The 17,500-nt window shown below is 38.8% G+C and overlaps 1 protein-coding gene across 5 annotated transcripts in view; it reads left to right on the top strand.

Moving 5' to 3' along the window:
- Nucleotides 1-2,190: 2,190 nt before the first annotated feature.
- The window catches only part of wnk3 (WNK lysine deficient protein kinase 3), a 60,779-nt gene continuing 45,469 nt past the window's right edge, over nucleotides 2,191-17,500 (top strand). For 2 of the 5 annotated variants that reach the window (XM_084428347.1, XM_084428346.1), the window contains exons 1-2: nucleotides 2,191-2,965; nucleotides 12,319-13,398. In XM_084428347.1, the coding sequence (XP_084284473.1) occupies nucleotides 12,700-13,398 (699 nt within the window). In that variant the 5' untranslated portion in view covers nucleotides 2,191-2,965; nucleotides 12,319-12,699. The remainder of the gene's footprint in view (nucleotides 2,966-12,318; nucleotides 13,399-17,500) is intronic. The other 3 variants (XM_084428344.1, XM_084428343.1, XM_084428345.1) reach the window with 2 other exon arrangements.

Here is a 17,500-nt window from a genome sequence, read left to right as displayed (position 1 = left end):
GGCCTATCAATTCAATTAGTCACAGAATTACAGTTCTTTTAATGAATAATCAAATGTATTCAACCCCATTGCAAATCAGGTTTATTGGCAAAATTTACAGACTTCTAACAAATCAAACAAAAGTAATTGAAATAGCTCAACCCGACAAATGTTTCAAGTGGTTTCCTCAAATTCAACTAAACATGCAATTTATACTGACTTCTGCAGTCTCAACATTATTCAACCCCCTAAATAGAATCTTACAACAGCACAAATCTGCAAAACAGGTGTTGTCTCAAGCACACCTGACGCAACTAATCAAGGGCTTCATTAGTTGCACCAGGTGTGCTCAAGCTAGAACACATGAAATATCTGAACTGGCAAGGTTTGTTGAGTGTCATGTTTGACTGCATATTAGAAATATGGCAAAAGAATGGTTAAAAAAAAGTTAAGAGAAGATATCATCGCCCTTCGCAATCAAGGAACAGGATACAAAAAGATAGGAAAGGCACTAAATGTTGTTAGAGCCACCGTTGGAAGCATAGTTCGCAAGTTTAAAGTTAAAGGAACAGTGGTTACACTGCCTGGTCAGGGTAGAAAAAGGAAGCTATCAATGGCTGCAACCAGATTTTTGAGAAGGCAGGTTCAGAAAAACCCTCGAGTGACTGCAAAAGACCTGCAGCAAGACTTGGTGGCAACAGGCACTGAGGTTTCAGCTTGCTCAGCAAGGCGCGTGCTAAACGCAGGTGATTTCCCTGCCAGAACTCCAAGACGTACACCACTACTGACCCAAAAGCACAATCAAAGTTTGCTCCATTTGCTCAATATCATATAAATAAGCCACGTAATTTTTGGGATTCTGTTCTGTGAGGCGATGAAACAAAACTGGAACTTTTTGGCCCTATGGATCAGCGGTATGTCTGGAGGAAGAAGAACGAAGCGTACGCTGAAAAGAACACTGTCTACAGTTAAGCATGGTGGTGCTCGGTGATGCTCTGTGACTGCTTTGCATCCTCTGGCTCTGGAAAACCGCATGGAATACAAAATGGATTGATTAAAATAGGAAACCTCATGCCGCCTATGAGGAAGCTGAAGCTTGGGCGTCATTGGACCTTCCTACAGGACAATAATCCCATGCATACCTCAAATTCCACCAAGACTTGGTTGCAGAAGAAGTCCTGGAAGATTCTACAGTGGCATCACAGTCACCTGACTTGAACCCCATAGAAAATCTCTGGTGGGATTTGAAGAAGGCGGTTGCAGCACGCAAACCCCAAGAATATTACTGAACTGGAGGCCATTGCTCATGAGGAATGGGCTAAGATTCCTCAGAAACGCTGCCAGACGCTGGTGTCTGGTCATACATCTCGTTTGCAGCAGGTTATAACAGCAAAAGGGTGTTCTACTCTGTACTAAAGATGCTTGTCATGAAGAGGGTTAAATAATTAAGTCGTTAAAAGTTGCATTTTCAGCTGAATTTCGGGAAACCACTTGAAACATTTATTGTGTTGAGCTATTTAAATGTATTAAATTTAAATATATACATTTTGTTTGATTTTGTTCAATGCAAACAGCTGAAAGCCTGTAAATTTTGCCAATAACCCTGATTTGAATAATTTTGATTACAACTTCCTTTGCTACTCACTTTCCAAATAGTTTATTCAATTGTTATTGGTGGTAAACTGCAAATTTTGCCATAGAATAATAATAATTAATTATTCACTTAAAACAAAGATGGTCTATTGGCCTTATTGATCAGTACTAGCCAACCTTTTAATCCATCTATACCTAAGTAGTTACAAGTAAATCTGCATAAAATACTAGTCTGTATGTTGAAAAATAAACAGTTGATTTAAAAAAACAGAACAACTAGTATTTGGAGATATCTTCAATTTAAAAAGAACTTGTAACAATATAGTAGATGATATCCTTGTTCAATCAATGCATAAACATGAGTATACATTTATATCTTATATATTATTAATTTTATTATTATTTTACATTTAATAATGTAGGGGTGAATTCAGGTTGATTAGGACACTTTTTGCTAGTCATCTCAATGGCAAAAAGTGTCCCAATCAACCTGAATTCACCCCTATATATTTCGGTCACTACAGGGGAAAACCCACCTTAATATGCCTTATTTGTTGTATATTTATACAGTTTTCCAGTTAACATAACGCAAATAAATAGAAACTCTTTTGCTGCTTCAGTTATATAATATCTTTTGATTTACATTACTAATATATTATAGGCTATTAACTGACGTATTTTCATTATTAAGGCCACATGAATTGTCAAGTGAAATTGTTGGATCCGGTTATTAATAGAAAAGCCAAAACAAAAGTAAAGGCAGACATGCCCTTGGCTTTATCCCATTAAGTAACCCTATCCAAATGTAAATTAATTATTATACCAGAATGGCCAAATCTTATTGTTTTATGAGACGCTTACTGGAACAATGCGCGGTCCCGCTAGGTCAGACAGGCGGCGGCGCGCATAGTTGGAGCACGCGGTACGAGCGAGCAAGCGCGCGCGCGTCTCTGTCGTTAACCGAAAAAGGAGAAACGATTGTGCTCGATTGAACTACCGCGAACGTCGCAGCGACAGTCGTTGCTTTGTAAATTATGTCAAATAAAGATGTGTATCATGTTAAACACCTGTGAATACGTTGACGTAACGTTCACCGGCGGAAATGTGTGCTAATAATCTCGCGGAAAAGAACAACAATATGTTTTTTTTTAACAGATGATGTGTCCAGGAAGATTTGCAGGATTTAACGGCGCCGTTCAAACAAGAGAACCAAACGCTCGTATAAGAAAAGGAGTAACGTTACGTTAAACACCGGCAACGTTACACGACAAATTACGCTTATATCCAACGAGATGATGACGAGCTGTTGAGTGTTTGACAGATACATTGGAGAAAGCGAGACCTTTCGACGACCTGTTTCAGTTGTAATAACGACAGAGAATGCAGCACACCGGTGAGTCCCATTGACTATTATGTTAAATAATCATTAGCTTCTGATATTCAAAGGACCACTATTTGCAGATATAAATTGTAAAATAAAAATGCATCTTTAGGTGCTGTATGTGTCTTTCATACATATAGAAATCCCAGGCAAACATAGCTTAGATGCTAACACAACGCGGTGGTGCTGAAATAGATATTGGCAATGGGCGAGACGAGCAATATTGCCGCCTGTACGGTAAAAAATAGAGATTTTTCCATCTTTTCTTGGTCTGCTTTTCACTTCTGGTTCCACACAGGTTTCTGCTCTTGGTCGTGTCTTTTATTTTCTTTATCCGTATTTGACTTGCTAACTGAGTGACAGTAAATGAAGACTGAATATGCAGCTAAGACAGGCGTTTGCTCTCTATCTTCTGTATTATGTCATATTCTGCTCTTAACAGATTCACTTATGCTTATTGTCAATTTAACGACTGATGGTGGTTGATTTAGCAAATTACAACCTAATAGCACACGTTTGTGTATTTCTTTTATATATATATATTTATGGCTGCCATGTCCTCTGTTGCTATGTGTTTTCAACTCAAAGCGTTGGCCACTGTTGCTCAGTGTAGTGGCTCATAGATGGTCCCTGTGTATTGGTTGTCTACCTTACCTTCTTTTAAAATATAAGCATAATGTTGTAGAAGTAAGATTTTGAGTCAATGACAGATAAGTGTGTCTGAGGTTATGAAAACTAGAAACTTTCTACAGATGTTTTTGAGTCATGTCAAGTGGTGCAAAAAATGTATCATACGTTTCAAATGGGTTTACTTTACGTTACTCCATTTGTCCTAACCTGATGTGACCTGCCTTTTCATATAGTAAAAACTGTATTTTTTATTTTATTTATGACCCTGAAAGACCGAAAGATCCGGGTCTGAAGAGATACTACTATGTTTTATGGTTTTCTTCTCACATGACATCAGTGGTTTCCTGCATGTTGGTTACTCCATGCTAACTTTGGTTTGATTAGCAGATGTTTTTCAAATATTAATATTTTTAAACATAACTGCTTTAATGTTGTAAGAAATAATAAAAATGATACATAATATAACATACATTTTTCACTAACCCCAATTGATCCATATACCATGTATTGCTATATAAAGAACTTAGCATTAATGTACACCGTAACCATAAACGTTTGGGGTCTGTTAGAATAAAAAAAAGAAGTTTTTGAAAAAAGTCTCTTGCTCACGCCGGCTGAATTATTTTGATCAAAATACAGTGAAATTGTGAAATATTATCAACAGTTGTGCTGCTTAATACTTTTGTGTCTGTAAACCATGATAAAAAAAACAATTCAGGCTTCTTTGATGTATAGAGTTCATACTCATTTATCATCTGTTTATCCCCCCAAATATACATTATACTACATTATAGTATATTAATTTGTGTAAGCCTCCTAACACAGGTTTGTTAATTTAATAGTAGGGTCTAGGGGTCACCATAATATGCGGTAGAGTCTTGAACTTCCGGAACAGCATTTATTTGAAATAGAAATCTTTTGTAATGCCTTACTGTACCTTTTGGTCAATTTCATGTGCCCTTACTGAGTAAAAGTAATGCTTTAAAAAAGAAAAAATCTTACTGACCCAACCCTAACTTGTATGCAGCTTTGTGTATTTGTGCAATCTATGCTGATGGGGACAAAGCAGTGATTAGTGTAAAAGTGATGTTAAAAATCCCTCAACTTCATTGGTAATCTGCCCCGTATTGTATGAAAGGATAAAACAACAGAGAGCTTATTTTAGTCATAAACCTCAAAAGCACAGTAGTAGCCACTTATTATTTGTAATCCACACATCATAGCAAGCTTTGATTAAATGGTCTCACCTGGATTATATCATAGACTGAACAAAGAGAAGGTAGTATTAGGCGGTATAGTCTCTCTTTTCTGGTTCACTGTGTACCCTATACCTTCTGTGACCACAGTGACACTCACTTTCACATGCTTGACCTAGATTGGACAAAAGTGTTTGTTTTGTGTTGTTCTTGGTGTTACTTAATGGGATGAGGACAAACTTTATGCCTTCAACTCCAGCTGTCACTTTGCTGTAATTTTCACCTTTGAATTTTACAAGCACCAGATTTAATTTTGGAACATTTGTCTTGATGCTGTGCTGGGTCCTTTTGGCCATAGCTTATTTTACTTTAAAAAGAGCGTTTTGTCACTTCAAGTCAGATTTAGCAAGATTCTGAGTTTATAGCCATTATCATTGTGAATCATAACACAATCTCTTTTTCCTAGAAATAGACTGTGGTTGAAGAATGAGTATTGATGTGACTGGTTAAAAAGAAATCAATTGTGACAGCAAATTATCCAGCCTACTTGCATCAGCGCCTGAAAGCAAATGCAGATCCACAATCTCCAGTCATACATTTGATGATTTTTTTTTTGCCTCTAGTGTCATTCAGAATAATATGACAAAGAACATATGACCATAGTGAGACCTTTCTTGTACTGCAAACTGACCTTTTCATCTCAGCTTGAATGGGCACTTAACTCGGTTGCAAACTAAGCTGTAAATTATGTAGATACCTCAGTAATCCAAGACAGACAGCAAATGTCGGACGTTCCAGTCTAAAATGACTTTTTGTTGTTGTTGCACTTCCTGACACTTCAAATCTAAAAGGAAAATCCAAAAATGAAAACTCAGATCATTTACTCACTCATATGTAGTTACCAACCTGCATGACTTTCTTCTGCAAAACACACACACACACACACACATAACAGCAAGACATTTTCTAAATTATACTCTGTCTAATCTGTACCACAGAAGAAAAAAGGCATACATGCAGACATGAAGATAAGTAGGCTAAATCATTTTTCGTTTGTGGGTGAGTGGTACCTTTGATGTAATAAAAACAAATAAACACTAAATATGATGTCAAATTAAATATATATATATATATATATATATATATATGTATATATATGTATATGTATATATATATATATATGTATATGTATGTGTGTGTGTATATATATATATATATATATATATATATATATATATATATATATATATATAAGTTTGCTGAAACCCCTAGTGGGCCCCAGCTCCCTGGTTGGTAACCTCTGCTTTAGGAGGCAGAAAAACTGAAGCGGAGTTATGATTATGTCTGCATTGTCAACACAGAAAGGCTCTACTTTGCACAATTTATTTACAATTGAAACAAAGCTGACACTTATTCCATTCCATTTTATTTATTGCTTTGGCTGATATCATCAGACTCATATTCTGCTCCACACCTCTTTAACTCCCACATGCCCAAACTTCAGTTGGTTTTCTTGTGGTGGAATTTTGTCTATTGTCACTGCTGTCACTCACACTCAAACCAGCACATATTTTATCACGGGAAAATCTCCCCAACTCTTTGTGTGTGTGTGTGTGTGTGTGTGTGTGCGACCCCCCCCCCCCCCCCTCCTTCCTTTATATCCCTCCCTTGTTCTCATTCACACACATTTTTCCCACCCATTTCAACCCAACCCCCCTCCCCCCTTATCTGACTCCCCCTCGACTGGCTGTCTAAAAACTTGATGTCCTCTCTTCCTACCCACAATCCTTTCCTGTCCCCCCCCCTTTTTCATCTAGCTTCATCATAGCTCAACCCCCCAAACCTTTCTGTCTGCCCCCTCTCTAAACACATACACAGATACACACACGCTACGTTCCCTGGCTCCCTCTTTGTCTGCCTCAGTAAATCAGCTGAGCCTGCTCAGTTCCAGGGGATTAATGTGTGTATGCCGGTGAAGAGAGCAATGAAAAAACTGGCAGAGGCAGAGAGAGCTCGATTTTTGTGTAGCGCCCGTTGTGTTTGGAGTTTCAGAGCACTGTGGGAGCGGACAACATGGCGTGTGTGTGTGAGAGAGTGCTTTAACAACACAGTGCACTGATTAGCTGTATCTTTGTTGAGGAAGAGCTCGGGTATGGCATGATAAAGTGATTTCAGAGACATTTAAGAAGATTCTGTCCAATGTGAGCTGCAGTTGATGCACTTTAAAAGCCTGTCAGACTTTTTAAACACATCTAGAGAAAGCGTTTGCACATTTCAAAGAGGATTAAATCACAGGCACGGATATTCAAATTAGCGATACATCTGGGTGAGGCTGAATGCCGAATGTCATGATTAGTCCCACATGCTCCACTGACAGATGAGAATGTAGAATAACAGAGTTGATATACCAAACTAAACATCCTCAGAGTTGACTGGACTTGTCATATTTCGATTTTCCCCAAAGCATTGTTTGCTAAATTACACAGGCAAGTTAAGGCTACTCTGAGGTTCTGCCTCCAAATGTGTTGTGCATGTATATATGCAATGCTCAATAAAAGCTAAAATATGCAGCAGCACTGATCCGCCTCAGACCCTAGTGACAGAAGCGGTTCTGGTTGTGCTTTGGTTCTGTGTAAATTAAGTACAGAATCAGTGCAGCCTTAAAGGGGTGGTTGAATATGATTTCACTTTTCTAACTTTACTTAGTGTGTAATGTTGCTGTTTCAGCATAAATAACCTCTGCAAAGTTACAACGCTCAAAGTTCAAAGCAAAGGGAGATATTTTCTTTTAAAGAAATTGCTTTTTAAGGACTACAACAAACGGCTGGTAGGGACTACACAACATTCCTCCCGGGTTAGTGACATCACCATCCTTAGAATTTACATACTTTTTAAGGACTACAACAAACGGCTGGTAGGGACTACACAACATTCCTCCCGGGTTAATGACATCACCAACCTTAGAATTTACATAAACCCCGCCCCCGGGAACATGATTTATAGATTATCATGACAGAATATGCTAATCAATGACTAGATGATAACTACACATAAGCTACATAAATTCACCAACTAACCAATCAGAAATGTTGTCTACATGTTGTCACTTCTTCTTGAGTCTCTCCATCTTTCTGACTTCGGTTTGAACATAAAAGGCTAAAAGTTTTTGAAATCTCCAGTGCATGTGTGTGTGAGGTAAAAGCACACAAGCTGTTGAAGCTCCGCCCCCTGTACTGGGAGCAGCAGCTCATTTGCATTTAAAAGAACAGACACAAAAATGGTGCGTTTTTGCTCACCTTCAAAAAGTGACAACTTTAACATGCTATATAAAAATATCTGTGGGATATTTTGAGCTAAAACTTCACATACACACTCTGGGGACATCAAAGACTTATTTTACATCTTGTGAAAATGGCATTATACCACCCCTTTAAAGGTGCAGTAAGCGATTTCTGAAAAACACTTTTGAAAGTGGATCAGACCGATCATCATAACACACTTGTAGCCAGTCAGCAATAGTGTATATACACTCTGGATGTATATACTGGGCAGTTGTGGCCTAATGGTTAGAGAGTCGGACTTGTTACCAGAAGGTCGTGGATTCGAGCCTCAATACCGTCAGGAAATGTAGGTGGGGGAGTGAATGAACAGCGCTCTCTTCCACTTTCATTACCCACACTGAGGTTTGTTTGGGTTGATTTCAAATATCAACAGTGTTCTTCAATAGGGCTGTCGCGGTAACCGCAGTATTGCAGTACCGTGCTACTGACAAGCCAACCGCAGAGGAATTCAAGTAACCGCAGCAACCGCGATATTCGCGTGTTTTCTTTTTTCATAAGGCTATACCCTTCTTGTTTTGAACTTCGTGCATGTGTATTGAATGTTAAATAAGTTAATAATGATAATATTAGACACCCCTTACGGCATTGGTCCTGGCTTTTGTTCACACAGGGTGTTCCAGGACTGATCCCGGCAATGTTACTAGGTCCCCATCCCGGCATCGATCCCGGCATCAATCCCGGGACGTGTTTGTGTTCACACAGAAGGCACTCTAGCATTTTTACGGCAATTTCCCAGGATCAACGCGCTGTGTGAAAGGGGCTTTAGAATGATTTCTGAAGGGTCGTTTGACACTGAAGACTGGAGTAATGATGCTGAAATTTACTACCATACATCTATGCTCTACTTTAAAGATATTGAATATTATTTGTAAAACATCTTCATACATGTAAAAACTGTTTTTTGTTTGTTTTTGGTTTTACATACACTCTCATTTTACCCTATAAAATGCTTGAGAATCCTTGCCAGTATTAATCCCCCCCCCCCTCAAGTTTCAGTGACCAAAACTTTGGTGCATCTCCACTCGGTTGGTACTTTTTGAAATAACATTACGTCAATTGACTTTTCAGATGTAGTCATTGTTAAATCCGCTCCTGTCTGCTGTTGTGTGTTCAGTACAATTTGAAAGTGAAACTTTGTAATAAATTGAGAAAATCAACTGTTCGAATGTATTTAACAGTACTTAACTCACTTAAACAGGACTGACAGCCATATTCTGCTGTGGGAATACAGCCATAGATGCAATGAAGGAATATCTGATTGTGACATGATCCGAATCCTCTGTGTCAGAAACGAGTTTGGGAAGGGAGTGAGAGGGTGTGAGTGATGTATTTGATGTACGTTTGTGACACGTTTGTGACGTTCTGTAATCACTCTGTCCGGTATGTGCTTTTTATGGGAACTCCTTGCCCTGAGGACACAGGCAAATAAGCTTGTGTTTAAAGCAGCACTTCCTCCTCTCATGGGTTGTTGTTGTTGACATCCTTTTACATCCAAACAGTCAGTTATTGTATATTATAAAATATTTATATATATATAGAGAGAGAGAGAGAGAGAACAAAATCTGAAAGACTTTTCAGTTATTTCCTGACATGTCATGATCATTGTAAGAATGCAGCCAGTTTATGGAGTTGCTGATGTCAACTAGTCTAATGTGAACTAGCCTGCTTGCTTACACCTTGTGCTATCCCGTTGTATTTTTTAAGTTCGCATTTGTGTGTGTGGGGGAGAGGGACAGACAGAGTTTTTACTTCAATTTGCATTTTACTTTAATCTTATCTGCAGATGTTTTTTTCAATAAACCAGAGTTGCCTGCTAAACCTGCATTTCAAGATATTTTCCTCATGAAATCTATAAGCACAAAAACAAAACGTAAAGAGAGCTTTCAGTGATTGTTCTTCCTAAAACAGAATTAAGCTACTTTAAAGGCAACAAGGCACGTCCCTATCCAATAAGCGTGCAACTTCCTCTCTCCTGAGATGCCTTCATCTGATACATTTTTGAAGGCGGCATAGATGTATCCTTCCCCTGTGATATCCCACAATCCTGTGCGTTCCATTCCGTGACAGTTGAACAAAAAATAAATATGGTGTCTGAACGTTGCGGTTGGTGGTCATGTTTTTGGACAACTTTTTCCACTTTTGATGCCATTTCTAGCAAGGAATTATTGCAGTAATTAAGTATTCGCTTGGTTATCACCAAAGCTCTGTTGATTATTAAACCACTATGCTGCCTCAGAAGTCTGTCCGAAATGGGTTTTTAGAGGTACCTTTGTGCGCAAATGCTGCCTGCAAAGTCATTGCCTGAAAGGACAGCGAGGCAACAAGTCAGCTGCTTAAGCTTTCGGTTGCAGCCGTAGTTTTGTACAACATTGTGTAATTTGCTCTCACATGCCCAAAGCACAACAGAAATTCCTGCTATTTCACCTTTACTTCCATAACAACTGGAATAAATAGTTAACCTTTGTTTTCCCAGTTTTATTTTCCGATAGAAAGCAAGGAGCTTCTTTTCCCACCTCTGAATCAGTCATGTAATTATTAGCATGTTGCCTGTAGCAATCTAACCTGATGGATGTGGCCTGCCAGAAGACATGAGCATGACAAGAGGAGAGCTGAAGATAATGATGTCACCAGAGAGAAAAAGAGGGAGATTGAGTTTGTGATAGGAGGCAGAAGTTGGTTTTATGGGTCACAAAGATCATTGAATCTTGTGAGAGGCAGTGTCAGGTGTTGCTCTGTATGAATGCACCCGGAGAACACTACTAGAGGAACAATGAAAATGTAAACATGAGAAGCTGTAATGCTCCCCATGTGGACCAATTCTGCTGACTACAATTAATATGGTTTTATTGCATATGGTCCCTTAGCGATGATCTGTGATGGTCACTCATGTTCATTCTGTATGCTCTGCCTCTGAATTATTTAACCCTAAAGGTCCTTTATGCCATCATTCATTATTAATCAATCACAATCCGCTGTGTTCCTTTAGTTTTTTTAATGGCTAATATTTGTTGGCTTATATTAATTACTCACAGAATGAGTTAAACATCCTTTGTATTGAAAAAAATATATACAATTGTAAGAAACAGGAAACCATTCAAAAGTTTGAGAGCAGTAAGATTTGTTTTTGTTTGTTTTAAATAAAGCATTTAATTGATCAAAAGGAACAGTGAAGACATTTATAGTGTTACAGAATATTTCTATTTCAAATAAATGCTGTTTTTTTTTAACTTTCTATTCATAAAAAGAATCCTGAAAAAACGGTTTATACAAAAATATTAAGCAGTGTTTTCAAAATTGATGATAATAAGAAATGTTTCTTGAGCAGCGAATAGCATATTAGAATGATTTCTGAGGAATCATGTGACACTGAAGCATGGCTGCTGAAAATGGTGCGTATGTAGCTCACTAGGAGGTGACGTTTATAACATAGCATTGTGTTAGCAATAGCATCACTAACAAATAACTTAAATGGAGCATAACGTTAGCCGGTTTTACTGCAACAATGCCAGCTGCCTCACACACATAAATAACTCTGTTTCAGGCTGAAGAGCAGAAGTTTTACAGTTTGTATATGACGTTAATATTACTTGAAACTCACCTTGAATTCTTTAAAAAAATCAGGGTGCCTGTCTTTTAGGTGCTTCGCCAAATGTGAGGTGTTACCTCCATTGATTTGAAATGCATGACGGCATCGTTTGCATACTGGCAACATCAGTAATAATGCTGTGGTCATCAGCCTTGAATGCCATATTCCATATTCGACTCTTAGCACCTTTCTTGCCAACGAGTCGGGGTGGCGCTGAACTCACCGCCATCTTCCACGTGTAGTTCTTCCGTGTGCTTGTAGCCATTCTTCTTAACCCTTTGAGGACAGATAGAAACACTTCTTGGCGTATGTGCTTCCCCCATCAGTTCCGGAAGAATTGCAGCCTTGCTACCTTCGGTACCATCGGTACTTGCGCTACTGTAGAAAAACAAGTACTGCCTGGATTTTAAAATGTTGCTACCGACTTGGTACCGAAGTATCGGTTCTTTTGACATCCTTATTCACAATATCAAATATAGAGACTTTAAAATAAAATATAGTGTATGTTATAATGAAAAACGTGTCTCTTTCTGTGACATTGTGTGATGGTTGTTAAATGCTTATACTTGAGCCAAATAATCAATAATGATTCTCTGTGTTTTTCTTCCATAGGATACACCTGAAAATCCCCCCTCACTCCATGAAGGTCATTTACCTGTGAATCGGTCACCTGAGCCAGCCAGAAGAAACTCTATGTAGGAAATGGAGATAAGGAAAGTACACATCAAAAACTGAATTAATCTGCACGGATATACTAACAAAACAAGCACCCTCTGATACTCCTGTGAACTCAAGGGAACGTGGAAGATAAGAGCTGCAGAATAGAGTGAGTGATTCTTGTCACTGACAGCTGGCAAGACTGGAAGGACGGCTGAGAAACTTCATAAGAGGGTGAGAGGGTGATCACTGAGTGAGAGAGACGGGGACTGACAGAGAGCCAGAGTGCAGGAGGGGGCGGCGGCGGCGGAGGAGGAGTGGGAAAGGTCAATCGCCATGGCTACGGACCCAGGAGAGCCCACTGCCACGGAGGAATCCTCTGGAGAGAAACCTGATGGAGAGAGGGAGGAGGAGAATGACCAGGGGAACAGGGCTGCCCGTGAGAGAGAGAGGATGCACAGCACGCCGTCTGACTTCCCCTCCTCCCAGACCCAGGAAAAGAGAGCGTGGTGCGCAGGAGGAGGAGGAGGTGGAGTGGAGGACAGTAAAGAAATGGATGCACCGGTCAGACCTCTGACCTTCTTCATGCCCTCCTCCCCAGCAGCCCACGAACCGTGCAGGAAACGGGAGAACAAGCGTTTTTTCCGAAAGAGCGTGGAGATATGCGAAGAGGATGATGAGGTGGAAGGAACCCCCGATGCCCCTCACAGCGCCCCTCACCTCGAGTTTTGTGCCTCCGACTCTGTTTTCACCAGCGGAGCCCAACAGTTACCCGCCAGTGCCTCGGCTGCCTTGTGTGAGGATGGCACTCATGGCGCACAGGATCCTGATAAGACCGGCCTTTCGGCGCCCACTCTAAAGGGGAAGGAAAGAGATAGAGAACAGGAAGAAGAGGCTGAGATGAAGGCTGTTGCCACTTCGCCCAGTGGCCGCTTTCTAAAATTTGACATCGAGCTTGGCAGAGGAGCGTTCAAAACTGTTTACAAAGGCCTGGACACAGAAACCTGGGTGGAAGTTGCCTGGTGTGAACTGCAGGTGAGTCTTGTTTACCCACAAATGAATTATGGTTACCATACTAATACAACTAATGCACTTGAGTAGCAAAGGTTTTGACATTTCATTGCAATATGGTGGGCCGATAGCAGCGCTTAGTATTGGTTACTTTATTTGGACAGGAATTTGAGTTGTATCATGTTTTTCAGTCTAAGTGCTTTAGCCCTACTGGTTTGAATTAGGATGCTGTTACTCAGGAGTTTTCCAAGCTTGTTGGTGAAATCTTAGCCTCTTGTGTTTCTCTCTTCAGGCTGTTACAGTTGAGTGCTGTGAGAACAGTAGAAAAAAAAAAAAGAGTTTCAAAGTCAGAGCTCAATAGCTTTATAGATTACACAGAGACTATCCGTGGGAGAGAAGGGTCAGGCCTACTCACGGCGCAATGAACTGGACAAACAACAAGGCTCAAAGAAGCTCTCTTGTTGTGAAGTGGATTCTATTTGACTTTGCTTCTATGCTGAACCTTTTGTTGCCCACTACGTGTTGTATTTTCCCAGAAAAGTCGTCATTGAATAATTGGTTTTGTGACAGGGACCCAACTGTTTTATGATGCAGTTGTCAACAGAGGGGCACGCATAAGTAGATGCCGGCTGCGGACCGCATTGCTCTTGTATCACAACAGTATAACATACAATAGCTTAGCCAGCATGCCATTAGAAATATTTTCGTGCCACGTGTCCTTTATAATCCTCTTGTGAAGCAAAGTCTTTCAGCGCATGCAAAACCACCAGCTGAGAGGAAAGCCTGCTGCATTTCAGCACTAAGATGGCACTCGGTACAATAATTAGCCAATAAGGTCCATTTGAGGAGGTTAATATCAGCTATGTAAGAGGCTTAGTGAATCAGATTATTGATTAAAAGGTTGAAGTGGCATGTAAATCATGGGTCTGATCAAGGGAGATTATTTAGAGAATTACCATTTACATGGTACCACCTTATTCAAATTTCTCAGTGGACCAAGGCTATGATTAATATTCATCCTCAACTTCTCAGTGTGCCAAAGGAAGTACTTTTCTATATATTTATTTTCATGACATTTTAGTCTTGAATTTATAATTATTCATTATTCATGCTTTTTGGGGGTCACTGGACCCCATTTTGAAAACCCCTGCATTGATCATTTTTAACTGCTCAATTTGCCGTTCATTAACCAACCATGCAATTTATTATCCCCAAAAACATTAACTCTGGCAAGAAATTGCTGCATCATTGGATATCTAGTGTTGTTATTGGCCTACATCATGTCTTTGTTTATCATGACATGGATAGATGAACTGGATAGATGTCCCTTCTGATGTGGCAATTTGTCAGTAGCAATACAAAAACGGAGAATAACAACACACGGATGTACTTTTATGATGATTCTACTAATGTGAAAAAAACGTGTACTCAGAAAGCTAATAAGTGTGATTTTAGTTTTAATTCAGCAGTAGATTTAAAAAAAAAAATGGTAGACAGATGAAGTGGTTGCTGTAAGGAAGCAGTTAGTTTTCCAGGATGTTATCAGCACTCAGTTTTAAACAAACAACAGAAAAACAAGCAAAGGGTACCATGGTGGAATACAGATCTATGATACTCTGACAGTAAAAGAGGAATAATGAAAATGGCAAAGCAGGGACTGAATGAGCAATCTGATGTTTGTTCTCAGTTCTCTCTTTATCATGTGTGGTTTGTTTGGTTGCTTTGTGTTGAAAGGTTGGTAGTCATGTGTTTGGCTTGGGGCTAATCCCACACACACTAGGGCCAATTCACTAAACAGTTGCACCATTTTAGTTTATGATATATCATCATGTGTTTGCTTATTTGATATAGTGTTAAAACAATGTGGACAGCATGTGCAAATAAACAGTTCATAATGTGTTAAAACAGTCCATCCATCCTTCACCTTCCTCTTTATTCTTATGTCAGCCTGGTACTTGACATGACAAAAACATAAGACTGTGGCCTGTGCACAGAAGCACAGATACAGTGATTGTAATATTATTCACTTTAATCTTTACAGTATGAATTGTGGTGTAATCTGTTGCCTGAGATTGAGCCGATTAATCCATGTTTAGAAGGCATTCAGTCAAGCCTCCGTGACTGCTGCTTAGAGAGTAATGTGATGCACAACTAAACTATCCAACTCTTAGACAGATTCCTGATGTGAGCTGTTTGAACAATGTGGTTAATGCAGATTCGCAAAATCTTGGACAAGGAACAGTGAAAAACCCAGAATGAGACAATGTGCTCAGTTAAGAAACTGTATGTGTGATGATTGTGCTATTGTGTGTTCTCTTGTAAGGGGAGTACCGTGTTTTATCCAATAAGTCCTTTGCAATTATTTACATTCACACCACACATTGTCATCCAAATAAGGGAATTTGAAGTTAAAAATCATGTCTTGTACAGTATGCATTATGTGAGTTCAAGTTTACAATGCACTACTATATTTATAATGTAGGCTACATTGTTAAAACGCAAAGTTCTTTGTGTTCACTTTTTTTTCCTCATTAAGATAATTCCAAAAAATTTCGTTGACTGCCGGTTACAGAGAGGAAGAGATTTCTCCATGATGTGTTTAATGCTGTTTAAACTTTTCCAAGGTAGGCTTATGTAGCTAGCAGAAGTGTTTATGAATTTATAGCTATAATAATTGTCAGCTATTATTGGCAGTTTAAAACCTAGTTTTTGTTTTGTTTGTATGAAAACCTTTTTCTTTTTATGGAAAGTAAACTAAGTAAAAGTCTGAACCACTGGACTGACCAAACCAGCTGAAAAAAGTCCTTTCTGTTGAGCTCTTATATTTATGTCATTCTACCTTGTGCAATATTTCTTTACAAATATTTGCTCCTATCATACATTACTGATGCTTCTAATAAAGGTAATGATACACAGGGCAACTTTTTAAGCAATGTTGCTGGGCAATCTTGCCGAGCGATTGTTGCTTGGGCACATTCCCATTGAAAATGGGCAATAAATTTCTATCTGGATAATTTAGATTGGTCGTGGGCCCTGTGTCTCATCTGGTTGCCCGATGATGGCAACATTGCCCAGCAACATTGCTCAAAAAGTTGCCCTGTGTATCATCACCTTTGTGGCATAACATAAGCAGAAAAGTCTACTGGATTGGCAATCAGAATTATTTGCATGACAATTAATCATCAGCCAAACCTGCATAGTAACAGCCGTATTGTCAAGAACATTTTGTTATGAAGCTAAGGGCTGGTTATCAGCAAGGGCCTCACGATACGATACATATCACGATACGATATATGACGATATATTGCGATACGATACATATTGCGATATATTGCAATATTTAAAAAAAAAATAAAAAAAAAAATAAATAATAGTTGAAAATACAACTTGCTGTGTGGTATGTGTATCACATTATATTGATAACTCGGCAGAAAAATTTAAACTTCCATTCCAGTTTATTAGCAAAGCTATTTGAATTGCAGTGTCACTGAACAGTGAACACACTGAAATGTATGAAGTGCATATTGTGTCACTGAACTCTTTTAACTAAAAATGTTGAAAATAAAATATATTTTGATGAATGTGTATCCAAACAGTTGCAGTCCCCTTTGACTTTCAGAGAATATATTTTCATACTATGGAAGTCAATGGGGAACAACAACTGTCTGGTTAGCCACATTCTTCAAAATATCTTCTTTTGTGTTTAGCACAAGAAAAGAAATGAATACAGGTTTGGATTGGAACAACATTAGATTTAATAAATTTTTTGAATTAATAGAATAAATTTGTATTTTTGGTTGAACTATCCCTTTAACCCATTAAGGCCTAAAACGCCTGCTAAAAAAGGCCTTTTTATGCCTAAGTACCTTTCTGTAAACCCCCTCCCAAAACCTAAGGGTTTCCAGAAATATTTGTCAAATTTGTCAAAGCCTACTAAAATCTTAATTTCTCAGGCTCTATAGCAGATAAAAACATGGAATAAAAAGCATTTGAGAGCTTACTTCTTTGGCTTTCAACTTGACTGACTTGCTTGGCCATAATCTTAAACTGAATTTTTTTTAAAATCTATAAACAACAAAAACATCAAGAATATTTTGAAAATCAGTACAGATCCGTTTTTATTTCA

Source organism: Rutilus rutilus (assembly GCF_951802725.1).
Source record: "Rutilus rutilus genome assembly, chromosome: 13".
Taxonomy (NCBI): Eukaryota; Metazoa; Chordata; class Actinopteri; order Cypriniformes; family Leuciscidae; genus Rutilus; species Rutilus rutilus.
This window is presented reverse-complemented; position numbering and strand designations above follow the sequence as displayed.